Here is a 27,787-nt window from a genome sequence, read left to right as displayed (position 1 = left end):
CTGGAGTCGAGTAATATCTGCAGTTCAGATAACATTATTAACATTATATTAACATTATTAAGCAATTAATTGTGTAAAGTGAGTGAATGGGCTATAACGGTTTTACCTATATGAAGAAATGTAACTGTTGAGCTTGTAAGTATATCCCCTCTTAGCTCAGTGCCACTCCACCGTCTCTGTGCTCTGTGATATTTTACTGACACCTCTAATTTAGCATTTACTCTGACAGGATTGTTAGCGGTTACGGCCGTGGGGGGCCCTCTGCTCCTTGGGGAAACTGTAATCTGTAAATGTGACTTGTGTGTGTGTGTGTGTGTGTGTGTGTGTGTGTGTGTGTGTGTGTGTGTGTGTGTGTGTGTGTGTGTGTGTGTGTGTGTGTGTGTGTGTGTGTATAAGGTGTCCACCGGTGAGTGTGCAGAACTTATCCCAATTGGTTCTAGCCCATCCACGTAGCAGAGTGTGCTCAGCGCGGGGCACCTGTACAGGCTCTCCACCACGCCTGGCACCCAGGGCGCCCGACGCAGAGAAGCCGCGCAGCAGGAGCAAAAGGCCGACAGCCGCCCCCCACATCCCAACACACACCCACAAGAGCAAACAGCCCCCCCAAGGCACCCGGCCACGTTCTCCGTAGCCCCGGCAGGTCGCAGCACACCTTAAGCCACCAGGCACAAGCTCAACCATGCCCCTGCCCCCGACCCACCACCCCAGAAAACCCCGGTGCTCAATGTGTGCTGTTGGCTATTGCGGTTAAAATTGCGGGGTCGGGGGTGTGAGTCCTTCAGGAAAGGAGAGGGTTTTATTCATTGTACACTGGGATACGTGGTTCGCTGGGGCACTGGTTTCACAATCACAAAAAGTCACAGATCTCTCAGTCGTCTTCAGGCCCACGAATGCTGGTTCCAGTGGGAAGAGTCGGCTTCAAGATACATATTTCGGCCGAGAACCTATAATATGTCGCTACTTAGAGTGGAGTCCCAGATGAGGTGGTCAGATTATTTTACAAGATATCTTGACTGCTTGGTTTAAAGTGAAATCGATGAGGGAACACAGACAGAACCACTCATAAACACACTGCGTTCTCCGCAAAGGTCATGAAACTTGTTGGCCTCTTTACTTCTTTCTTATTTTCTCCTTCTTTCTTTCTATTTGGCCTATTTGGCCCATGCACTGACCTAATATACACTAATCCCCTTATGTGACTTCTGAAGAGGGATTTAGGTTAATTGTGCTAAGTCTCGCTGTTTGTTAGTTGATATTTCCACTCAAGCAGCACTTGGCACTCTTTAGGTTTGATGGCTACGTATACTTGATTCACATATATTCATGTGTAAAGAACAAAAAGCATTTTTGGTGGACATGTGAAAAAATAGACTCAATTTGCCATTTCCATCTTCCCCTATGCATCCACATCCTTATGAACATCTCCTCTGATTTATAGTTATCATTTCTTGACGCCCTCTCTCCCTCTTTCTCTCTCTCTCTCTCTCTCTCTCTCTCCCAGCACACAAGACCTCCATCAGCCTCGGCTGATGCCTCAGCCGCCACGTTCCTGCCGGTCCGTCGTTAGCCGCCGCCAGAGATGGCCGTCGACTGACAAAGCCCCCGGCGAGCGCTGAGCAGGCCTCAGTGTCCGGCGATTGGCCGCTGGATGGGACTGAGGGTCGAATGGAGCCAATGTCCAACGAGCAGGACACCAACTCATCGGAGGGAGATGAGAAACGGTGAGAGGGATGAGATGGCTGTGAGTGTGTGTGTGTGTGTGTGTGTGTGTGTGTGTGTGTGTGTGTGTGTGTGTGTGTGTGTGTGTGTGTGTGTGTGTGTGTGTGTGTGTGTGTGTGTGTGTGTGTGTGAAGTTGGCCCCGCATGTGCCTTTGGCGTCTTTGATGTAAACATGAAAGGAAAGCATGAACTTAATGGAGGGCTTGATGGGATCGACAGATAAAAGGCAATTCTGCCGATGCGGGTGGACCATCTGTGTACGTAGAGATGGATGGATGGATGGATGACCCATCGTAATAGTGATTATCGGTGATCATTGACCCACGCAGAACCACACAGCGACCCTACGGCAGAACTTCACAGGCAGAGGATAGGTGATGTCTCGGCATCTGAAGGAACAAACTGAACCAGACGCAGTGGACGGATTAAGCAATCACTAATGGATGGATGGGTGGGCAGCAGAGTTATTTATTTGTCTGTGTGTGTGTGTGTGTGTGTGTGTGTGTGTGTGTGTGTGTGTGTGTGTGTGTGTGTGTGTGTGTGTGTGTGTGTGTGTGTGTTTGTGTGTGTGTGCCATCTGTGTTCCCTTCTTTATTCTAAGTTTACACACACACGTGCAGCCACACCCCCCACCCCTTCCTAACACACACACACACACACACACACACGCACACACGCACACACACACACCAAATTCACTTCCCTCCTCTCCCCTCCCCTCACTCATTCATTAAAATCTGCAGCAGCTCAGTTCAACACAAGCAAATGCACGAGCGAGAACACACACAAACACACACACACACACAAGCACAAAAGCACTGGACAAAGCTTTCTTGTGTCCGAGAAATAGAAATGTTGCACATAAACCAATTGGAACTCTTTGCTAACCTCCAAAATGTTGGTGCTGAAATACTTTTCTTAACTTGGAAATTTTTAAGCTCCCCAAAAAAATACCCTGCATATGTTTCACTCGGAGCTCGAAAGCTGCATGCGTGCCTTAAACATGAGCACATTTCCATTGTAGTGACATGACCTTGTTGTACGCAAGGCTTTTCATTTGCCTCTGGGAGAGGAGGAGACAACCATTTTGATCTAAAGGCCCCAATTTGAGCCTTAAATTATTGAAAAAGTGTACATTATTCAGGGCTGTACGCATCATTTTTTTTTAGGTGGCACTGGCGAGCTCGCAGGATAAATATTTTAGCGGCTGGAAGGAAACATTTAATTGTGCGCAGGAGGATGATGGTCAACAACTTAAAAGATTTCAAAAATACATTGTTATTAATTTCTCAGTGAGGGGCTGAGGGACAAACGTACAGATAGGTTAACTGTTTAGAAAGAAATATAAAATAAAAAATATTAAATTAAAAAAGATCAGGATGTGCCTGCAGCCAGGGGGCTGGACCATCTGGACAGTGTCACCATCATGGGACATGTATTGGGGCATTGAGGAAAAATCCCACACAGCATTTAAAAATTATGCAACATTCCAGAGAAACAATACAAATGACTTTCTTTCAGGTGAATTTATGTGCTATATATTATATTTAGGGATGTACCGATCCGATATTAACTATCGGTATCGGGTCCGATATAGATACAGTATGTTGTAATCCGATACCACTGATGAATATCCCCCCAAATGTTACGTTGAATTGTGCTTGTAGCATTGTATACACAGCTCATTCAAGACATGCCCTAAAGTAGCTCCAACGTATCACAACGTACCGTAAAGAGAAGTCACATGCTTACCAGTAGCACCAATAACATAGATTGATGTTCAAGACATTTCTGTGGTGTGGAATTTTTTTAAGATGGAGCGCGAAAGCAAAACAGAGGAATGCAATATATGCAGTGTGAGCAGTTTGAGTGAAATATATAACAATTATTATAAAATACATAATATTTTGGAAAATAGCACGGCGATGGCTCAAGTTAGCACTGATGCCTCATAGCGCGAAGGTTCTGGGTTCAAACCCAACTGGGCCTTTTCTGTGTGGGGTTTCCTCCCACCATAAAGGCCGCGCACGTCAGGTTTGCACACTCTTGCCAATGCCCTCAGCCAAGGCACTGGCTCCGGATCTGGAGTCCTGCTGTGGCTGACCACATGCTCCTATATAGGATGGGTCAAATGCTGAGGAACTAAATTTCCCCTCACAGGAATCAGTAAAGTAGAACTTCACTTACTGTCATGCGACAAGCAAGAAAGAATGTCATGAAAGAAAATAAATGGGCTGCTTCAATCCTGTCCATCCTACCAATGTGTCATGTAGAACTTAGTGCACAGAGTCCTTCACACCTCTGCTGGTCACCCTGGCATGAATGGGGGTTAGGGTTAGGGTTAGGGTTAGGGTTAGGGTTAGGGTTCCCAGGCTCCCAGGCTCCCAGGTTGGCCAGGCTGTTGAATGAGTTCAAATTCTACTCCGGGGCTCCCGATTTCTCTTTCCCTGTACTGACACAGATACTTGCTACTCTGCTCTCTCTGACACTTTTCACCAGAAGAATGCGTCCAACTGGCAACCGACAAATGGCATCCGTAATGCTGCCGTTATGAGTTCTGCATCTGTGCCATTAATATGATGCCCTGGCAGATCCTTCTAACGGGATGAGCAGTTGTTGGCTCGTAAAGAAAGAGAGTGAGGGAGAGAGAGAGAAAGAGAGAGAGAGAGAGAGGCAAGGTGGTTAGACATTGTCTGTCTGCATCTTTAAATTAATGAGTCAAAGGTTCACTTCATGTGCTTACTGGACATCTGGGGTCCCCATGTGCACACATGTGTATATACTTGCGTGTGTGGCGAATTTGTTGCACAGTATGCAGCACAGTGTGTTGATTCTAATTCTCTCTAACTGCTTACTGTGTGGGTCTTTGTGTATGTGTGTGTGTGTGTGTGTGTGTGTGTGTGTGTGTGTGTGTGTGTGTGTGTGTGTGTGTGTGTGTGTGTGTGTGTGTGTGTGTGTGTGGGTCCGTCCGTCCGTCCGTCCGTCCGTCCGTCCGTCCGTCCGTCCGTCCGTCCGTCCGTCCGTCTGACTCCACGTTGTACCCGGGGCTTTGCGTATTATGCTCGCTGCTCGGGTTTGTTCGTTTTGAGGCTTCGGGTTGTATCGTGGGGCTCACGTGCGGCCTCATTTAAAGCGTGTTCTATGTGCGCGCGCCTACACATACATGCAAGTACAACAACAATTTTGCTCATCAGCTATGCACACACCATTCTGTGCACATACCAGTGGGTTTCCATGTGTACACCATGGTAGAAATCCTCCCACGCAGCCAATGCACATCCCGCAGTGTGTGTGTGTGTGTGTGTGCGTGTGTGGGTGCATGTCTGTGTTTTTTCTCTGCACTTGTGTGTCTGTGAGTCTACGTGTGTGTGCGTATGTGTGTGTGTGTGTGTTGTGTTGATTCATGCATGCACGCACACATGAACGAATGTGGGGGGATTAATGTCTGTGTCTGTGTGTGTGTGTGTGTGTGTGTGTGTGTGTGTGTGCGTGCGTGCGTGCATGTCTCTGTGTGTGTGTTTTCCCTGCACTTGTGTGTCTGTGAGTCAACGTGTGTGTGTGTTGTGTTGATTTGTGCATGCACGCACACATGAACCCCCCTCACACATGCATGTGCATGTGTGAGGGGGATTAATGTGCGTGTGTCTGTGTGTGTGTGTGTGGGGGGGGGGGGGGGGGTGGGAGGGGGATTAGTTGATGTCAAGGCAGAAGGAGCAGAATGAAAGCCGTGGGGCAGCTCAGGACACATTAATATGTGATATGTGACGCCAACAAGGGGATTGTCCTTGTCTGTGTGTGTGTGCGCGTGTGTTTGTATGTGTGTGTTACGTGGAGTATCAAAGGATGTCACTGAGCATGCACGTGTACAGCGGAGCGCTGCCTCATGCCCTTACCCCTCCCCACTGAGTTCTGAGTCACAGAGAACTTCCCATGCAGACACACCCACACATGCGTGCGCGCGTGTGCACATCCAGACAGTGAAGCACTGTGGGAAAGCTGAAATAGATTTTTATGTGGTGGCATGTATATGTGTCTGTCTCTATGTAGCAGCTCACAATGTAATTACCGCAGAGGTTGTAGTAACTGTGACAAATAATCAAGAAAATGGCCTTTGTTGTAAAGTGTAAGATAGTATGGATAGGAGAAATATTCACATTTTTGCTTATAACGTCACGTGGTCATTGCCACATAAAGTGATCGATTCGTCATCGTTATGTTATTATATAATGGTCTAACCATCGATCTCAAGCCTGGATCGACAGTGGCGGGGGAGGGTGACTAGACAGGAAGTGCCCAAACCCTGGTGGAAAATGTGACCATTTGTGGTCAACAAGCAGCTGGGCAAAAACGTGCCGCTTCCAGGACACCTTCCCGCTTCCAGAACACCTTCCCGCTTCCAGAACACCTTCCTGCTTCCAGATATCTCTGGAATGAGATCTCCGAGATGCCAAACTTCCAGGCTTGTTGTACTGTGCCAGCTTTGTTCTGCCCCCCGTAGTAATTTTCTCTGCCACGTGCTGTACGCACACATCACATTTTGAGAAAAGCAAACATAAAAAAACAGAAGACATTGCCCTACATTTTAAATTGTTCTGTAAATCTGCACTAGTGCATCAGTGTGTGTTACGGCACATGAAGGAGGGCCTATTCATTAGTTGCTCTATTTAAACCCTAAATGGTAACCTTCAGCGCTAATAGGATCAACTGCACACTGCCCAGTGACCGCCTCAGCTAAATGAATAAATGTCCCGAGGTCTTTTTTATCATCCCTTGAAGAAGAAGCGACCTGGAGCCCATTTTGTTCGTATTTATTTTCCCCCATGAGGAGGTTTGACACACGGAACAGTGGAATGACGGCTGGAGATTTATTGAGATGGCTAAGCGTTAGTTGGAGCAAAGATTGATTTTGAAACACAAATTTGCAATGGCAACTTCAGGAATTTGCTGGGGGTGGTTTCAGCCTTCTAGCAGGTAGTTTCAGACAATTTGATTCTGAAGACAAAAACTACGTGGAGAAAACAACACTTTACCAAGATACACTCATCAAACCGTTATTTACACTACCTGAGTACATTATACAGAGTTATGGGGTGTCTCGGTGTCTTACCAGATAAGCGTATGACCATATAGGCAGGAACGCAGGTTGGAATCCAGCCTGTGGTCATTTGCTGCGTGTCTCCCCCTCTCTTGACCCTCACATTTCCTGTCTCTCTTCATGGTTCTTAACAATAAAAGGCAAAAACTGCCCAAAAAAAACTTTTTTAAACATTCCTTTTCAGCCTTAAAACGGCCTAAAAAGTAAAGTGAGTGCATTTTTCCAAATGCACTCACTTTATTAAAAGTACTCTTGACTTGAGAAATACATGTTGGAAGTACCTAAAACTGTTGTGCAAACAACACTTTACCAAGATACATTGGCCTTAAAACATCCTGATAATGCCAGATTGGTCAAAAGCACTTACTTCACAAAAAGTAAAAAGTGATAACCGGGAAAATACCCGGTTAGAACTACCTAGTAACCAGTATTTACAGTGTTTAGAGTGTATTATACTGCATAATATCCCTATTACAATTGTGAGGATGTAGTCAATGGCTCTTGGAGCCATCACTGGTGTGAACAAGCCATATTACAATAAACTGTAACCCCCCCCACCAAGCGTTACCAGCACTGGTTCCATTTGCTGGAACAGCAGCAGTAGCAACAGGAAGCAAGAACAACAGGATCTCCTGTATTGGATCACAAGACCTCTGAACGTCTAACCTTATGGAGAAAATATTGGACAAGGAGGACAAGAGAGAGAGAGGGGGAGAGAGAGAGAGAATTTAATTGTGGAGCGGTCATGAATTAGTCACAGGATCCAACAAACGTTTTTCCGAAACGATTCCTGCATGAAATGCAGCTATGTTTAAAATTCAGGGGGGGGGGGGGGTTGAGTTCACATTGTTCACGTTGTTCAAAACGTGTAGTAAACCTACATCATGACTATATTAAAGGTACAGCCCTTGGGTAAGGTAAGCTTGAATTATTTTCATCCATAATCTGTGTTAACGTACAATCAATAAACTAATCACAGGGCTACATGAACACATGATCCACGCACCTCACCCCACAGCACATAGTGTCATAATTACACCAACAGCCACTTCTGTGAGGACACAGGCCAAACAGAACCATGTTGGCCATAAACCAACATGTGACACGTGCCGTGGACGATAAAGCACGTAGGAACCGCGACCCCCTTTTTGTGTCACTCTGACCACAGGCTAAAAGCTAGAGGACGTTTGCTGTACGAAAGGGGTCTGTTTGTGAGCGAAGTTCCTGACACATGAGGTTGACATCTCCTCAAGATCTCAACACCGGGGGGCTCTCGCTAAAAGTGTCGGTTCGGACAAGATCATGCTTGTGTGTGTGTGTGTGTGTGTGTGTGTGTGTGTGTGTGTGTGTGTGTGTGTGTGTGTGTGTGTGTGTGTGTGTGTGTGTGTGTGTGTGTGTGTGTGTGTGCGTGTGCGTGCGTGTGTGTGTGTGGCAGGGAGTTAAGAGGCTGAGGGAAGAGATTAAAGATGGGAGGTGTTGTTTTTGCATTTTATTTGAAACTTACTGTGGGCCCCTGGGAGCGCAATGAGTGTTTAACTATTTGGGGAAGACATTCCATTGAAACAGATAGAGGGGAGGAGCAGAGAGCGAAAGAGAGAGAGGTGTGATTGCAAATGAAGTGGTTAGGTACTCTTAATACATCCACCCAAATGAGGAATTTTTCCCAAAAATCAAGTGAAATGGTAAACTCGGGTTTTCTACTGTGCTTTGTAACGTTGGTTTTGGTGTAAAGCGCATTGGGTTTGCTTGGGCTATGTGACATCAATTGATGCACCAATACCCTTTGTTTTTCAGATCACTGAGTTGGAAGACTTGTTTGTATGTTTATGCTCTCTCTCTCTATCTCTCTCTGTCTCTCTCTCTTGTTCTCCCTCTCTCTCTCTCTCTCTCTCTCTCTCTCTCTCTATATATACACACACACACACACACACACACACACACACACACACACACACACACACACACACACACACACACACACACACACACACACACACACACACACACACACACACACACACACACACAGCAATCTGGGGGCAGCAGCTCAGGAGGTAGAGCGGGTTGTTTAGTGATCACAAGATTTCCGGTTCGGTCCCCAGCTCCTCCTGGTAGTGTCCTTGAGCAAGACACTTAACCCCTAACTGCTTTCTGATCTGGTGTGCTCCTTGCACGGCTGTCCCCACCATCGATGTATGAATGTGTGTGTTGTTAGGTGAATGTGAGTGATGTACTGTAAAGCGCTTTGAGTGGTATGACTAGAAAAGCGGTATATAAATGCAACCTATTTACTATATTCAGTGCAGTACAGAGAGGAGGAAGAGAGAGGGACTGAGACAGAAGGTTAAAGACAAAACGATCATCGTCCTGACATGAGGTTGTGGAATACATAAGGGGGATTAGGGTTATAGGTTTGAGACAAGTGAGGGCAAAGAGATAAAGATGAGAGGAAGGGGAGGGGTGGGGGACAGAGGAGTCAGTTGAGGTGACGGGCGGCGACTGTGTCACCGGAGGAGGGACCAGGGACTACAAACCCTTAAACACAGAAAGAGGAGGAAGGAAGGGAAACATTAAGGGAGGAGAGCGTGGAGGGAGAGTGAGGGAATTACAGAGAGAGAGAGAAAATAAACAGCGGCTCGCCGACTGCTTTCACTCCTGAGCGGTGAGTGGAAAGAGGATTTCTAAGCCCTCCACCGGGGAGGATTATAGCTTCACGCCAAGGTCTGCAGCTAAAACCGCCGGCTCCCTCGCTCTCGCAGCATCCGGACGCCAGAGCAGAGGAGCGGCGATCAGCCCTGGCATTACGCAACACACTTTATGGGAAGAGACTGAGAGCAGTGCCACAGAGCCGACGCACGGGCACGGCGGAGGAAGAGAAAAGTTATTCTTGCACAGCTGCACAACTCCACTCTACTCCACTCCTGCTTCCGCCGAGGCATCCAGTGTCCGGGCACAGACACAGACATGCATATCTTACAGCCGTACTGCATAAACAGGTTGGTGGTTGGCTTGCGTGCAAGCATGCATGCGTGTGCGATTTGTGCGTTGGCATTTGTAAACACAGGCATTTCTAGAGCATATCTGTGTGAGGTAGAGCTTGTGTGGTATTGTCAGAAGCTAGTGCGTTTGGCCTTGGTCCTGGCATCTATAGCTGACTGGGTGTCTTCAAACGTGTGTGTGTAGTGTACCGGCAGGCATCTTGCCCGATGCATGTTTGCCAGAGATAAAGTGAGTGGGTGCGCGCTGAAATATGAACTACGTTGGTGCAAGGGTGCAGTTGGTCCAGCGTCTGTCGTAACTGTAATCATATCCCCCCAGAGAGAGTGGGAGAGAATCAGCCCGCTCCCACAGCAAGTTTGGGGAAGTCTTTGCCCACAAAATCAACAAACCGTGTGTCCGTCACAGAACTTTGAGTTACATCTGCACCCCGCCCCCCAACGCAAGCATGACAATCTGGACATGCTTTGGAACGTGTGGTGTTTACTGCGCCAAACGACAGCGATCTCAACACTGTTTGAAGCTATCCACGTTTCTTTGAGATAGTGACTCTTTGGCTTTGACGCCGGCTGGTCTAAAAGTCAAAGGTGCCCAAAGGTAGGGTGAAACTGCTGGCGCACGTGCGCTGCAAAGCGACACACTGCAATGCATTTCAAACAGAACTCGGCTTCATCCAGCTGCAGGGGTCGGAGCTATGTCCGGCGACGAGCTCACGGCTTCATGGTGACATGGAAAGTTTTCAACTTTATGCAAATGAGCAGGGCGACAGGGACGGATGGCAAGACTAGTTATGTATTTTCTTCAAGAGCTAATTAATTTTGCTATTTAAAGGACTACACCGTTTAAATGTTTTCACCATCTATCAATATTATGTACATTAAATAAAGGGAGAGAGGTTTGAAATGTTTGGCGCACCCACAACAGCCAGTCAATTTTGAGCCGACACGCCCACAGAAGCCAGGGGCGCAGAGACCTGGCTGCAAGACGAGCGCGGCTTGGCTTCACGTTGCAGCCCTGTGGCCGGCGGTGTGACCGTATCTTAAGGATTGTTTAAGGGTTTGTTTCAAGCGATTGCATGCATTGCATCTCATCAACCTATCCGATGACACTGCAGCATTTCGGCTATGAGTGTTGATGTAGATATTAATAGTCCGTCTGTTCCGAGGTGTGTTGCCATAAACATAGTTTTCATTTTATTATATTTTTAAGGATTTTTTCGTTTTTTTACCAGTCTTAACCAAATACTTTTGGTTAAGCAGAGGCGTCACAGTGTTTTGATGGGGGGAGGGGGGTGATGCGGAGGAAGGGTATGGAAGACGAGAACAAATCTGGCAGCTACAGAGAGAGAGATAGAATCAGTGAGCGGAGAGATACGCAGACACGAGGGAATGGAGAGAGAGAGAGGAGCGATGAGAGGTGGCAGGGTCAGTCCGGTCCTGCCTGTTACCTAATACCTAATACAGACCGGGAGGGAGGGAGGGAGCGATCAAGGAGAGAGAGAGAGAACGAGCCAGTAGATGGGTTGAGATGAGGGGAACACAGGCGGAAATTTTGGAGGGAGGAGTTGAGGGGCGGAGGATGGAGAGAGAAAGAGGGGAGGGAGGGAGGGAGAGAGATGAACACTAAGGACAGGGAGGAGAGGAGAGGTGTGGAAACGTGAACGATGGAAGCCGGACGCAGAGTCCTGCAACAGTGCGGGAGGTGGGAGAATTCAGTCGCGCAACTCGGACGTTGTCGCACAAAACACATTTTTGGTTTTGATTTTAAGCTTCACGTCAATGCGTCACATGCGTGACCTGTTGAGGTCTGTCCCATGAGTTCCATAGAAGCATGAAAACTGGGGGAAGAATGTGTGAGTGAAGGCTGTAGGAAGTGATGACAGCGGTTGGGGACTCCTGAGACCTTTCCCGATGTAGAACTCCAACTGTATCTCTGCGGCCCCTGGCCCTCCAGTGTGCAGTGTTTCCCAATTAATCCCAAGGTGCACCACGATCCTGTTAACCACTAAAAAGACATCAGAAAAATGAGAACTGTACTCATTAGGATGACCTACTAATAGCGACACAAGTCGCAAACGATTCGTTCGTGGTGGAGTGAATCACTGGAGTGAATCTTCAGGTCACAAACGGAAAATAATTCATAATTCTCTCAATTATCCTTTATTGGAAGTCCTCACTTGCTCCAAGTAAACTTGAACCAACTAAATCAAATGAAGCAAGAGTCTGGAAATTGAATGACTTGTTTTTACTGAGTGACTCTACAAGAACCGAATCTCAAGAAGAGAAGAAAGAACCTCCCGCCACTACAAATCGCCCTCACTTGCTCTGATGTACACAGAACAGGTATTTTGGCCTGAATCAATGAATCTTGCAACACAAAAGCTTCTAATATCACGCTGCTCTCGAGCTGTGATCACAGGGGGTTTACGATTTGTTGGTTGGGGACCCTACTGAGGGGCAGGAAGTCCTTTTTTTGCTTAATTTGTGTTCTTGATTTAAAAAATACAGGGTTGGATGTATATGCGGTAAAAGATGGACGGACGATAGTCAGACAGACATCTTAGGTCAGGCCAGCTCTAAATGTGATTACACACAATGTGATACCCCCTCTCCCCAGTTGCGCTAAAAATTGGATCATACTGACTTGTAAAGTGTGTGTGGGTGTGTTTTTGTGGGCCCTTTTTAATCACATCCTTCTGTTGTCACCTCCTCTCGCTCTCTCTCGCTCTCAATCTCTCCAGGTGGCCAGATGGGCCGAAGAGGAAGAGGAAGAACAGTCAGTGTTCGGTGAAGAGTATGTCAGGTAAGCATCCGCCGTCTCCTCCGCCCCGCTCGCACACACGCACGCACACACCCACACACACACACACACACACACACACACACACACACACACACGTACACACACACACACACACACCTCCTCTGTTGCCAGTCGTGTAGAACCACGTGAAAGCAGATCGTCTCTCTGGGGTGCGTGTTATGGCCCGGCTCCACAATGCCGCCCACCGCCGCTCTGTGCCTGGATCCCCTCTGTGCTTTTCTACCCTGTTCCAGGTAGCTTTGAAATGATTGTCCTCTCCGTAATCCCTCCGTATTTCTCCCCAATGCCCCCACAATCACATAATGAACACACGGAAGAATGATCCCGGGTAGATACGTATTACAATGTCATATTTACTCTCAGGTGTCTTCTACGGCAAGCCGGGTTAACCAAAGGTGAGGTGTTGGTAGCAGCTGATTACAAGATGATTTTACTCTCGTACCAATCTCCAGCCAATCTCGTAATTTCGGGGCAAGCCCCTACTGTAACTACCTTGTTAGGAATTCTAAGTATACTGTATGAGGAAATGAGAGCTTTTAGAATTAAAGAGGATAGGAGAAGAATACCTTGGTACATCCTTCGCCAAAAGGCTGATCGCACTAAAGAGGCTTCCATTGATGTACATCGTAAATTGCATTGTTTCAGCACCACGGTTAATGGCTCTCTTATCATATGTGTAGCATAACAAAACTTTCTCCGTATGAGCCGTGTCTTCTGCTGTACTCGTATTTCAACCTATAAATACTTATGGCAAACCAGGGAGGGTTTGTCAGCAATGGTAAAACTAATTATCACATCCCCTCCCAAAACACGCAACTCGCCGACAGATGCACTTTATTCTTTGCTTTGATACAATTGTGAGAACTGGTATGTTGTTGATTTATTTGTTTTCTTCTTCTTCATGAAAACAGACAATCAAAACTAAAATAAACAAAGCAACCCAAATCTGCTTATTAACACTCCTTAGTGAAATTAAACTCAAAGAGGCAAAAGAACAGACATAAACAAATAATCAAATAAAATTAGGAAAATTAAAAAAAATCTCTCAAACAAGTAAATGACAATGAATTATTGTTAATAATAAATATAATAATAAATACAATAAAATTATTAATATAAAAAGAAAGGAAATTATAATAGTCAAATAAAAAAAATCATTAAATCAATCAATCAATGAATAAACAAATAAAAATAAATTAAGAAATTGCTCGACTAGCTGTTAGCCGAGATGTCTAGATGTTTCCCCAAGCTTCATTGTTTGCAGATGACTGCCCACTGCTGTGTTACTGTATGTGTATCGTTGTCTACCACTTGGGGGCCACAAACTGCACAGGAGCTCTGAGGACCCCTGTGTAAACACTAAGCCCCTTCCTCTTCTTCCTTCTGCATTCCTTCACCTCTCTCTCACTCATCCTTTTTCCCCACCCTGCGACATTCCACCTCTACTCGTTCCACCCTTCTTCTGCTATGCTCCTCCATCTCCTTTAAATGCGTTCTCACCTGCCCACCTCACCACTCATCACCCCTTCCCACTCTTCATCAACCTGCTCTTCTTCCTCCTCCTTCTCCTCCTCTCCTATAGCTCTTAGCGTCTCTGTTCCAGGGTACATCCCGAGCTACCTGGAGAAAGACGAGCCATGCGTGGTGTGCGGGGACAAGGCCACGGGCTACCACTACCGCTGCATCACCTGCGAGGGCTGCAAGGTAGCGAGCACTTCAACTCATCTCCCACACATGTTCTGTACTTACACTACGTGCGCCAACCGGGTGCAGCGAAGGCAACAGAACAAACAGGAGAAGAGCAAATCGGTTTCAGTTTCAGCGGCATAAGATAGCAGAGATGGTCAAGACAGTTGACTGAAAGGGCACCTTACAGGTTGGCATACCCAGTGAATGGAGGCATGTGGAAGTGATGTAGCATTTGGATTAATCATTTTTCATTCATCATTTTTTTATTCATTTTCATTTTTCAAGTTAGAATTACAGCTGGACTCATATTTGTAACGCAGTTACAACTTGAACGTGACATAAGAGGTGTGAGACGGGACAGAGCTCGTGCTACAGCGAATGGCAACTTGCCAAGTAGAAGAGATGCGGAGTGACGCTCAGTGTTTTTATTATAGATTTAGATTTATTTCCCAGTTTCGTACTTGTATGGAAAATTTAAACATCGGCTCCGTAAAACAGCCACTCTGGATTTTTTTGGTGTAAACACTCTTGACTTTAAAATAATAAATCCCATCCCAGTACTTCACCATCCTAAGTGGCTGTGAAGCTAACTGACCGAGCACCTGCTGCTGCGCTTGTGGCACAGACGGCCACGCCCCCTGTGATGTCACCGGCCAGATGTAAAACAAAATGACCTTTTTTACCCGGAGACCCACAACTCCATTTAACTGATGTTATTTACCCCACAGACCAAATTTAGACTTTACGCATACACAAGACAACTCGATTTGTTGCTGCATAGTACCGATCCAGTGTTGCAGAGCGCCTTTTGACGAGGAGCGGGGGTCAATTAAGCGGTGATTAAAAATCCTGTAGAGAAACCTTTATTGATTGTAGCTCTAAGAATGGCCTGAGTCATTCCAGTTAACAGTTGGGCTTGTGTGTTTTCAACACCCTTTGTGCCAGCGATCGGCCTTTAAACTAAAAAGCGACAACAAAAAAGCCCTCCTGTGAATAAAGGCGTAGCTTCAATGTTGATGTCTGGTGGCCCCAACGTTTAGCAATCTTTTACTTAAGTTTGCCTTGGCAAGCGCAATGTTATCACCAGCCTGTCATGTGATGTCGCTCATTGAATGCCTCGGTTGAAACCTATTAAAGAAACAAGAACATTTTATTGGTGGATTTAGTTTAGTGGGAATTTTCTTTCATATTTCATTGAAACAATGAATCCTCTCTCCCTCTCTCTATCTCTCTGTCTGTCTTTTCGCTGTGTATTGTGGCATTTCCTCACTCACACTCTTTGATCATCCCCTCGCTGTCTCGCTCTTGTTTTTGTCTCTTGTGTTTATTTTTAACCGCCCCTCTCCCTCCCTCCCAGGGTTTCTTCCGTCGGACCATCCAGAAGAACCTCCACCCGGCCTACTCCTGTAAATACGAGGGATGTTGCATCATCGACAAAATCACCCGCAATCAGTGCCAGCTATGCCGCTTCAAGAAGTGCATCGCCGTGGGCATGGCCATGGACCGTGAGTGATCGCTGGGGATTACTGTGTCTTTGATTGCGATATGGGGCGGAGCGGGCTGGTCTGCATGGATCCGCGTGCTCGTCCAGAAGGGCTGTGGATACGTTTGCACGCGCAGGCCTTAAGGTGGATTACTGGGTGGGACTGGCTTCAGCTCTGTGCCAATGCAACCTTTATTCCTGGTGTCCTCCAGCACCCGATTAGCTTTCAGCCATGGCTGCTTGAACTTGAACGGCTAGTCTGCCAGACTAATGAACAGTCATTCTTTGTTGAAAGTTTAAAGATTTGATAAGATATAACTTCATGGATACCTGGAAGGGGAAATTCAGGCATTGTAAGCAGTCCAACAGTAAAAAATAAAAATAAGTTATAAAGTAATAATAATAATAATAATAATAATAATAATAATAATAATAAAAAAATAAAATAAAAATAATAATAATAATAATAATAATAATAAACCGCTCAAGAATATGCTGCATAATTATTTCAGTGAAATGCAAGAGAATTTTTTTTTTTTGGTTTGCCTTTTTAAAATGACATTTGTGTGAAGCAGCAGCATGGCAATATGTAGTAGCAAGGACAACAGCATTTCATTGGTAATTGTCCATTATGATACAAATATATTAAAGTGACTCTAACTCCCTAAAGGTTTGAAACTTAGTACTGATAAAATGCTAGCTTTCCCAAAAAAACAAACAAATAAAAGAAAGAAAATCTTAAACAAGCTGGAAATGTACCACCTACTGCTTCGATCAGGCCTTAGTTTTTTACATCCCCCCTCTCCAGTGGTGTTGGATGAGTCAAAGCGTGTGGCCAAGCGGCGGCTGATCGAGGAGAACCGGGAGCGGCGGCGGAAGGAAGAGATGGTGAAGACCCTGCAGGTGAGGCCTGAGCCCAACAGCGCCGAGTGGGATCTGATCAAGATGGTGACGGAGGCCCACCGGCACACCAACGCCCAGGGCTCCTGCTGGAAGCAGAAGCGCAAGTTCCTGGTGAGAGGGAGAGGCTGTTCATAGCATGACTGTTTGTTTGTTTGTTTGTTTCCGTGTTAGGGTTTTGTGTTTTTTTTTGTATATTTTTTTATTTTTATTTTTTTTATTTATATGTCTGTCTGTTCAGACGTCTAATCAGCAGCACTTGGAACTACCATGAAATCAAAGGAAAATACAGAGTAGGTAACCCTAACCCAGACCCTACTTACTTAGTTTTTGCACATGTAGCCAACATCGCAGTCTGGATTTCCTGCAGCAATTGCCAAAACGAACTGTAAGAAAGGTATGACTATACGCATGAGTTTCAAATGTTCAAAAAGGAGATTTTACAGGATGTTTTTGAGACAGACGTGCATTTATACATAGTGAGAAGCTGCATCATAGCGGTCAGTTATAAATGATGGGGACCAGCATTCTTTTAAGGCCTTGTTTGGAATAAAGGAAATCTATCATTTAAGTTCCAGATATGCACTTATACCACACTGACAGACAAATGCTTTCCTTTTGATTCCACTCGAGTGACAGTTGCCAGGTAACTGTCCAACATGGGCGTGTAAAATAACTCAGAGCAGCGGTGGATCTTGTGGAAATGCTGCTCGGATCAATCATTTGAACAGATTGTGGATTCCACTCCATGCACCCTTTTAATACGTTTTACTCACCGCAACGCTTTGGAGACTCACGGTGCCATAGAAAGAGGTTCACACCAGGCATAAAGAGTTCTTAGGTTGATCACAGATCTGTCGTGACCTCCCCTTCGGTCTCTATTGAGGAAGTCAAATCGCAGCAATGGCACCACAGAGGCAAGTTCTTCTCAGAGGCTTAGCGCTCATTGACTGTGAAACCACCTGTGGAACAATCGGTCGAATAATAATTCAATAAATAATAATAATAATAAATCTTAAATTGAATCACAACACATTTTCTGTCAAACAATTTTTTGACAGAAAATGTGTTGTGATTAAATTTAAGAAATCAACTAATCGGTTACGTGGTGCATCGTGCTGAGAATTATAATATACGCTAAGTACAGCTTAAACTTTTATTTATAAAGAGAAAAGTTATGTTGTGGCTGGGTGTGTTTGAGTTAGGGTTAGGGTTACTGTTTGCCATCATTTTGTATGTGTCACATATGCATCATTTTATTAGGCCTTCAAAATTTATAACAGGCATTAATCAAATAATTGAAAAATGCCACTTGCATCGTAAAAGCTTATAATCATGTAATAATAAATGTCGACCTGTTTCAGAAGTTGCTATCTGTTGAGCATAAAGATTTCACTAGTTTGCCTGCCCAACTTCATAGAAACCCGCCTCATTTGTGTTGGTAATTCCATTGTGACATTTCTAAACATTTGGATTGAAACATCGGATTGTGGAATCTTGACGATTTTATAAAAAGATTGCGATCTGTGATCTTACGATTCTGTGATCATTGTGACAGCCCTAACCACCAGCAAAAGGCTTGTTGATCTGTACAATCCCAAGTGTCTGTTGACTATGGCCATTTTGTTTCCTTTGATCCATTACATTTCACTGTAAAAACCTACATCCATTGCACACCGGACACGCCCTTGTCAGCGATAGTACCTGTGGTGACCTTACCTGCATGCATGGGTGTTCGTTCTGTATTTTCCAGCCGGAGGACATCGGCCAGGGTCCCATGGTGCCCACGCCGGATGGAGACAAGGTTGACCTGGAGGCCTTCAGCGAATTCACCAAGATCATCACCCCCGCTATCACCCGTGTCGTCGACTTCGCCAAGAAACTGCCCATGTTCTCGGAGGTGGGTGCTTTGTGTTTGTCAACGGATATGAGTAAATATGACATACTAAATGCTAAGGTCACGGCTTGAGTATTCAATGTGGCAGTCTTAAAGCTCTCCCCCAAGAAAAAGAGAAACTATATTGATATAGTTTAGTATACTAAACAAAGTATAGTATACTTATAATATAAGTATATATTATACATATAAGTATATTACATATATATATATATATATATATATACAGTATATACCGTTAGTATATGTATAAGTATATTGTATACTTATAAGCATGTAATCATAAAAGTATAAAGTATATTGACATATATTTACAAATGTAATGTCATGTTTTACAAAATACACATACGGACTCAAAGCTGCAAAACTTAATTGTCTATATTGTCTGTTTCTTTCCAGAAATATATTCTAAAATAAAAGGACTTTGCATCGTATGTTTTTGTTTTCATATATTTTGTATGTATTACGTAACATCACGTCATTGGGAGTATAGGGTTCTACCATGGAGTGCATGGCAGGAGAAATGGGGTAGGGATGGTCTTGAAGGAAGAATATGTCAAGAGTGTTTTGGAGGTGAAGAGAGTGTCGAACAGAGTGATGAGCATTAAGCTGGAAATTGATGGGGTGATAATGAATGTGGTCAGTGCATATGCTCCCCAAGTTGGGTGTGAGATGGAAGAGAAAGAAGAATTATTTAGTGAGTTGGATGTAGTGGTGGAGAGTGTCCCCAAGGAAGAGAGATTGGTCATTGGAGCAGATCTCAATGGGCATGTTGGCGAAGGGACCAGAGACACAGGTGACGAGAAGGTGATGGGTAGGTATGTGTCAAGGAGAGGAATGTGGAAGGACAGATGGTGGTGGATTTCGCCAAAAGGATGGAATTGGCTGTTGTGAATATGTATTTCAAGAAGAGGGAGGAACACAGGGTGACATACAAGAGTGGAGGAAGATGCACACAGGTGGACTACATCTTATGCAGGAGGTGCAATCTGAAAGAGATCAGTGACTGCAGAGTGGTGGTAGGGGAGTGTGTTGCGAGGCAGCCTCGGATGGTGGTCTGTAGGATGACACTGGAGGCCAAGAAGAGGAAGAGAGTGAAAGACGAGCCAAGATAAAATGGTGGAAGTTGAAAAGGGAGGAGTGTTGCATGCAATTTAGAGATGAGGTAAGGCAGGCATTAGGTGGGAATGAACGATGTTACCCAATGACTGGGAAACAACTGCAGAAGTGGTGAGGGAGACGGCCAAGAAGGTACTGTGTATCATGCGGGTAGAGGAAGGAAGACAACGACTCTTGGTGGTGGAATGAGTAAGTACAGGAGAACATAGAGCAGAAGAGGTTGGCAAGAAGAAGGGGTGCAGCGCAAGGCGAAGAGAGATGTGACAAAGGCAAAGGAATACGACGAGTTGTATGAGAGGTTGGACAGTAAGGAAGGAGAAAAGGACTTGTACCGATTGGCAAGACGAAGGGACCAAGCTGGGAAGGATGTACAGCAGGTTAGGGTGATGAAGGATAATGATGGGAATGTGCTGACTAGTGGGGAGAGTGTGTTGAGAAGGTGGAAGGAGTACTTTGAGGAGTTGATGAATAAAGAAAATGAGGGAAAAAAAGAGGGAGAGAAGAGTGGATGATGTGGGGATAGTGGATCAAGAAGTGCAGCAAATTAGCAAGGATGAGGTGAGAACAGCATTAAAGAAGATGAGGAATGGAAAGGCAGTTGGCCCAGATGACATACCTGGGGAAGCATGGAAATGTTTAGCTGAGATGGTAGTGGCATTCCTAATGAGACTGTTTAACACCATCCTGGAAAGGGAGAGGATGCCAGAGGAGTGAAGAAGAATGTACCGGTACCATCTTATAGAATCAGGGATATGTACAGAGCTGTAGTAATTACAGGGGAACAAAGTTGATCAGCCACAGCATGAAGCTATGGGAAAGGGTAGTGGAGGCCAGGTTAAGAGGAGAGGTGGGGATCAGCGAGCAGCAGTATGGTTTCATGCCAGGAAAGAGTACTACAGATGCAATGTTTGCTTTAACAATGCTGATGGAAAAGTAGAGGGAAGGCCAGAGGGAGTTGCACTGCGTCTTTGTGGATTTATTGAAAGCATATGATTGGGTGCCGAGAGAGGAAGTGTGGTATTGCATGAGGAAGTTGGGGGTGGCAGAGAAGTACATAAGAGTGGTACAGGATATGTATGGGGGCTGTCAGATAATAGTAAGGTGTGCAGTAGGCGTGACGAAGGCATTCAAAGTGGAGGTGGGATTGCTTCAAGGATCAGCTCTGAGCCCTTTCTTGTTTGCAATGGTGATGGACAGGTTGACAGATTAAATCAGGCAGGAGTCTCCGTGGATGATGATGTTCGCGGATGACATTGTGATCTGTAGCGAGAGTAGGGAGCAGGTTGAGGAGAGCCTGGAGAAGTGGGGGCATGTATTAGAGAGAAGAGGAATGAAAGTAAGCAGGAATACGACAGAATACATGTGCCTGAATGGGAGGGAGGACGCCGAAAAGCTGAGAATGCAAGGAGTGGAGGTGGAGAAGGCAAATTAGTTCAAGTACTTGGGGTCGACCATCCAAAGCAGCAGGGAGTGCGAGAGAGAGGTGAATAACAGAGTACAGGCAGGGTGGAGTGGTTGGAGAAGAGTGTCCTGAGTGATCTACTACAGAAGAGTTCCAGCAAGAGTGAAGGGGAAGGTCTTCAGGACGGTCGTGAGACCAGCCATGTTGTACGGTTTGGAACGGTGGCTCTGACAAAAAGGCAGGTGGCTGAACTGGAGGTGGCAGAGTTGAGGATGTTGAGATTTTCATTGGGAGTGACAAGGATGGACAGGATTAAGAATGAGTACATTAGAGGGACAGCTCAGGTTGGACAGTTTGGTGAAATAATGAGAGAGGCCAGATTGAGATGGTTTGGACACGTGTGTAGGAGAGATGAGAGTTACATTGGGAGAAGGATGCTGAGGATGGAGCTGCCAGGCAAGAGGAAAAGAGGAAGGCCAAAGAGAAGGTTTATGGATGTGGTGAGGGAGGACATGGAGGTGGTTGGTGTAAGGGAGGAAGATGCGCAGAGCAGAAGGTGTTGGAGGCATATGATCTGCTGTGGTGACCCCTAATGGGAGCAGCCGAAAGAAGAAGATAAGGCAATAATTTGTATACTCTGTAACATATATATTCAGATATGAAAATAGATCAGTATATATTGAATTAATTATGACATAGCTGTCATATCTTGATATTCTGATATTGACAACGGGTGTTTAACTGACAATGAGGAAAATGAGGAATTGAAAATATTAGATCTCCCTACATGGAAAATATGTCTGTGAACTAACTCTTGTACATCTTGTACATCCAGATTTCTGCATGCAGGAATATGCACATGGGGTGCTTTTTTTTTTTTTAAACCCTCCTCTTAGTTACAACTTCAAAACCGCTCCCCCATTTTAGCTGCGGGTAGTTTTTTTTAATAAAACGTGGTCCCTTTCATCTCCAGCTGCCTCTCTATATCATTAGTGCCTTTTTTTTTTTCTTCTTCTTTTTTTATTATTATTCTGGGTGGCCCATAAGAGGAGCAGATCCCCTGGTCCTCCATCTCCCCAAACACCTAGGCACCCTAAACCTTGACTTCCCTTGCTCTCCGCCCATCGGCCCGGCAGGCAGTATAAAGCGGGATTCCATGGGCTGAGAGCGGCGATAAATCTCGCCGTCCTCAGACCTTGTTAGCCTGCCAACGAGACTCGTTAACCTCGACCACGCAGCATTTGATTGGACACTTCCTTGAGACCGCAGCTTTTCCTTTTTTATTTATTTTTTTTCCCCTGTGCTGTCAGCATGCTGGGCATACAACACAGAGTATTTGTCTGCCATTGCATCTAGGACAGAGTTAGTCTGCAAGTGGAGTTCAAGTTCTCATCCTGCAATGCAACTCTTTATTAATTCTTAAATCATCAAGAACTGCTGCATTAACTTTTCTGTGGATGACCTGTAGGGTGACAAGAACACAGTTTTTGGTTATAGAGAACCACCACCAACCCCCTTCTTTGGAGAACTATTTATCATGTTTGAGTCTATAAACAACTGATCACTACTCCAAGAGGGGGAGAATCACCATGGGTGAGACAAATAAACATAGAAACAAACAACAATTACACAAAAACATGTATTGAAAAACAGTGAATTAGGTCCAGGAAAACTGGAACTACAACTGGTCACGTGGTCTCTGTGTGTAAGTGTGTCAGATGTCCACCGGTGAGTGTACATGACTTATCCCCATTGGTACTGGTGTAGAAGGTCGGTATTATGTCATGGCGCCTCCAAGCAGCGGAAAGGGCCCCAAAGCCCACCGAACTCCGCAGCCTTGTAGACACCCTATGGCTGCAGGAAAGCCCCAAGCACCCTGCTCTGCAGCCACAGAAGACCCCTGGGGCCCCAGAGAAGCCAGAGGGCCATGGAGCAACCCCCACGCCCAGCCCCGAGGAGCATTACCCAGTCCAAGGGAGCACGAGGAGACTCCGCACCCCAGGGGCGCACACATACAACCAACCCCCAGGTGCAGGCACAAGATGCAGCCGCAGGCACAGAACCCGGCCCCACGGCGACAGACTGACACCCTGCCCGAACCGCCCGCCCGCTGGTGAGCCGGCAGGACACCCGTGCCCACCCACGCCCAGTGTAAGGGTGAGGCCCGCCCCACAGCAGCCAACCAGACGCCCCACCCGGCGTGAGCGTAGAGTGGCCATACACATAGCAGAGTGTGCTCAGCGCGGGCAACCTCGATGTCAGCCCCCCACCCCCGCCCAGGCTAAATCAGCCACTGACATTTTGTTTCTCTCGCTCTCACTCGCTCTGCAGATCAGAGATGTTCTTTGTTTTTTAAGGAAGGGAAAATCTGTGTGTAATCTTGCTGACTGCAGCCTCCATGCATATTGTAGTTAGGTCTGCCGTTACATAACCAGTGGCGGGGCAGGGAGACAAAATGATAACCCTTTCATGACCAGCTGGCAAGGCAATAAGTGATAGTAATAATAAATGATAATGATAATAATAATAACAGGAAAAATTACAAGTATAAGCATTGCTACACACAGTATACTGTATGTACAGATTCTATGTTATAGATCGATGCACACTTCCACATGGACAATTCCCTATTGAAGCGGCGTGAATTGTTGATGCAGAGGTCTGTCCATTGTTTATTGTAAATTTTTTAGTGTTAAGCTTCATTTCATTTCTAGGTTTATCGTATATTACAATTAATTTTAAATTTTCTGTTAAATTTTTACATTTATTGTGTCTTATTACTTTATCTCTTTTCTATTTTGTTCTTATTACTTTATTCATAGTCTATTGCCTGAGCAATCTCTCTCTCTTTCTATCTATATTTTTATTAATTTATATATGTGGTCATATATATATGTATAAATATAAATTATTAAAATTAAAATGATGCTTCTGCTCCTACAGATTGTCACTGATGGTAAAAACTGCTACTCTCCTTATAAGATGCAACTTGTTTAATCCTAGCATCTGTAAAAAATAAAAATTATTATTATTAATAATAATAATAATAATAATAATAATAATAATAATAATAATGATTAAAAAAAAGACAACCACAACTTAAAGACTGTCACCAATCTTCTCATGACACTTTCGAAACGAGGCACCCAAAGATAATCTTCCAAAGTCCACTTCAGGCGCAGTTTGATTTATGGATCATCACAGGAAGGGAGGTGTTGTAATAAGCTAAAAAGGATTTACTCTTGTATTTATTTTATTTTAAATGTTTTTTGGGGGGTGGGTGAGAATCAAGATGTTCTTTTTCACATAATCATAATCATTGATAAGCCTATCAGCATGTTCTTGGTTCTGCCTCCAGTCTAAGATGGATGTGACTGTGAGCTGCTGTGTTTTTAACAGTAAAATATCAATGGTCTTTTTCAGAAAATTTCTACCCTTTACCCATTTAACATCAGAATCATGGTGAGGCTTTATTGGCCAAATATGTTCACACATACAAGGAATTTAACTCTCATGTCATGTAAAAACAGTTTAGCTTTAGCAAAGATTAACTAAAACTAAAAGAATGTATACACTAAGTAGGATCTGTAAGAAACAGTATTTACAAGGATGGGGAACAATTTACAACGGGAAAGCAGCAAATCCAAAGAGTAAGAAGAGCCTGTTTTATAAGTCAGATCTGTGGGGAAAAATTGTTTGAGTACCTCAGTTGAACATAAAGATTTTAATAGTTTGCCTAGTTATAGGACCATGAGTAATCACTATTTTTATGAATATATATTTTAACTATTAGCGCTTATACTACCTCTGAAAAGATCCTTGAAAACGTTTTAAAATCTTTATTTTACTTAATTTATTTGTCATATTTTAAAGCTGGTAGGATATTTTGGGGAGGAGAAAGATTAGATAGTGAACTTTGCTATCTACTCCCCCCTCCAGCTGCCTTGCGAAGACCAGATAATCCTCCTGAAGGGCTGCTGCATGGAGATCATGTCGCTGCGGGCCGCCGTGCGCTACGACCCCGAGAGCGAGACACTGACGCTGAGCGGCGAGATGGCGGTGAAGCGCGAGCAGCTGAAGAACGGCGGGCTGGGCGTGGTGTCCGACGCCATATTCGACCTGGGCAAGAGCCTGGCCCACTTCAACCTGGACGACTCGGAGGTGGCGCTGATGCAGGCCGTGCTGCTCATGAGCTCAGGTGAGGACGTCGAAGCCCGTCAAAATGTATTTTTCAAAGACAGTAGGATAACTTGGAGAATAGCGAAAGCGATCGGAATCGGAAATTGGAATCTGTTAATTCAGCCGAGTGCTTTATATTTTTTTGAACTGTGTTGACAGCATGCTGGGCATACAACACAGAGTATTTGTCTGCCATTCCATCTAGGACAGAGTTAAATTGCAAGTGGAGTTCAAGTTCTCAACCTGCAATGCAACTCTTTATTAATTCTTAAATCATCAAGAACTGCTGCAATAACTGTCCTGTGTATGACCTGTTGAATGACAAGAGCACAGTTTTTGGTTATAGAGAACCACCGCCAATCCCCCTCTTTGGAGAACTATTTTTCATGTTTGAGTCTATAAACAACTGATCACTACTCCAAGGTAGGGAGAATCACCATTGGTGAGACAAATAAACATAGAAACAAACAACATTTACACAAAAACATGAACATTGGACGATAACATGTATTGAAAAACAGTTAATCAGGTCCAGGAAAACTGGAACTACAACTGGTCATGTGGCCTTTTCCTGTCATAGTTATGGCAGTAAATGAGGGAGGAAAGGAGAGGAATGCAACCAGGAGGGTGCTGAGGTGCTCCTGCAGGTGTGGTGGTGTGTGCGATGGAACCGCCTTGTATGTGTGTGTGCGTGTGTGTGTAAGATGTCCACCGGTGAGTGTACATGACTTATCTCCATTGGTCAGGTCGGTATTATGTCGCGGCGCCTTCAAGCAACGGAAAGGGCCCCGAAGCCCACCGAACTCCGCAGCCTTGTAGACACCCTACAGCTGCAGGAAAGCCCCGAGCACCCTGCCCTGCGGCCACAGAAGACCCCCGGGCCCCCAGAGGAGCCAGAGGGCTGTGGAGCACCCCCACGCCCAGCCCAGAGGAGCATTACCCAGTCCCCGGGAGCGCGAGGAGACCCCGCACCCCAGGGGCGCACACATACAAACAACCCCCAGGTGCAGGTACATGGCACAGCCGCAGTCACAGACCCGGGCTGCGGGCGCCAGGCACAGACTGAGGGCTAGGATCCCGGCCCCACGGCGACAGACCAACACCCCACCCGAACCACCGGCCCCACAGGCGGGCCGCAGGGACTCCCATGCCCACCCACGCCCCGTGCAAAGGCGAGGCCCGCCCCACCGCAGCCGACCAGACCCCCCACCCAGCATGAGTGCAGAGTGCCGATCCACGTAGCAGAGTGTGCTCAGAGTGTGAGTCCTTCAGGGAAGTCGAACCCGAATCACTCGCACCCCTCCTGCCCCGCAGACCCTGGTCCAATGGTGTGTTGTTCGGAGTAGGATTGGTGTGTGAGTGTATGTGTTCTAAGCTAATATGAGTGGGATTAAAATTTCGGGACAGATGAGAAGCACGCTGGGGCAGTAGTGTGACAGGCAAGATGGCAGCTGCCCGCCGCACCCCCCCACATAGCTTGCACCCCACCCATCCCGCAAGCCCTAGGCCTATTGTGTGGTGTATGTGCTGAGTATTAGTTTTGGCACTGAGAGAGATAGGTGAATCACAACCAGATCGATGCAGGGGCGCAGCAGGCCGGGGAGCAACCACGCGGATCGCCTCCCCGAACCCACACCCCCACCTACAGCCCGACCCCCCAGCAACGCGCACCGAGAGCGCCAGAGGACAGGTACCCAGGCAGCCCGGTGTGACGACAGGAGACCAACCCCTCCGAAGGGGGCCACATGGTCAGCCCCGCGCCAAGCACATCCAGCCAGGTTCAGGGCCCTGGTTGACAGGAACAGACGGAACGCCTAACTAGCCCCGGCACGACGGGCCGCTCCTCCCGGGACGCAGAAGGACAAGCCCAGCCACCCCGCCCACAGGGCAGGTGACCCCAGCGGCGCACCAACCTGCCGACCAAAGGGCCGAGACCCGAACCTGCGACCCGCACCCCCCGGCCCCAACCGGAGCCCCAAAACCCACAACCACGCCCAAGACCAACGCCCCCCACCTCAACTCAGGTAGGGGGGGCGGGCGCCACCACCCAGATCCCCTAACACCCCCGTGGGGCTCCGGGATTCCCCCATGACGCACAGGCCTTCGCACCACGGACGTCCCCAGAGCCGCCCGGGCACCCACCCAACCGCAGAGCCCCGGAAAACCAGGAGGACCCCCACATGCCCCAAAACGCCACGACATTGCCCCGACCTAGGAAGACTCAAGTATTAAATGATGGAGTTGTGTCAGAATGCTAGGATAGGTGGGCAGAGCCAGAAGGCATGAAAGTAGTCATCTCTGGTTAAGGCAACAGTGAGAGCAAATGTCTTCATCCACAAAACCCATTTTGAACATTTTGTGTTCCGTGATATGAGCTCTGTGCAAATCCCTATATTGGATGAGTTGCATTTTGGAGTTGCGGGTCATAGAAAAGGTGTTGTTGCAAATAAGCTTCCACAGTTTGATATCGGTGAGGACAGCAAG

The 27,787-nt window shown here is 46.1% G+C and overlaps 1 protein-coding gene across 3 annotated transcripts in view; it reads left to right on the top strand.

The window, feature by feature from the left end:
• Nucleotides 1-1,661: 1,661 nt before the first annotated feature.
• Nucleotides 1,662-27,787, top strand: part of LOC307236379 (thyroid hormone receptor alpha) — a gene marked incomplete at both ends in the record, with an annotated part of 28,822 nt that continues 2,696 nt past the window's right edge. Inside the window, 7 exons of one of the 3 annotated variants that reach the window (XM_080008780.1) lie at nt 1,662-1,721; nt 12,552-12,613; nt 14,217-14,338; nt 15,681-15,828; nt 16,615-16,820; nt 18,460-18,606; nt 25,064-25,322. In XM_080008780.1, coding sequence (XP_079864906.1) covers nt 1,666-1,721; nt 12,552-12,613; nt 14,217-14,338; nt 15,681-15,828; nt 16,615-16,820; nt 18,460-18,606; nt 25,064-25,322 — 1,000 coding nt within the window. Of the gene's footprint in view, nt 1,722-12,551; nt 12,627-14,216; nt 14,339-15,680; nt 15,829-16,614; nt 16,821-18,459; nt 18,607-25,063; nt 25,323-27,787 lie in introns of all 3 variants that reach the window. The other 2 variants (XM_080008782.1, XM_080008781.1) reach the window with 2 other exon arrangements.

The sequence above is a fragment of the Zeus faber genome, assembly GCF_960531495.2.
Source record: "Zeus faber genome assembly, chromosome: 11".
Taxonomy (NCBI): Eukaryota; Metazoa; Chordata; class Actinopteri; order Zeiformes; family Zeidae; genus Zeus; species Zeus faber.
Note: the sequence above shows the minus strand (reverse complement) of the source record. Positions and strands in the feature narration are given on the sequence as shown.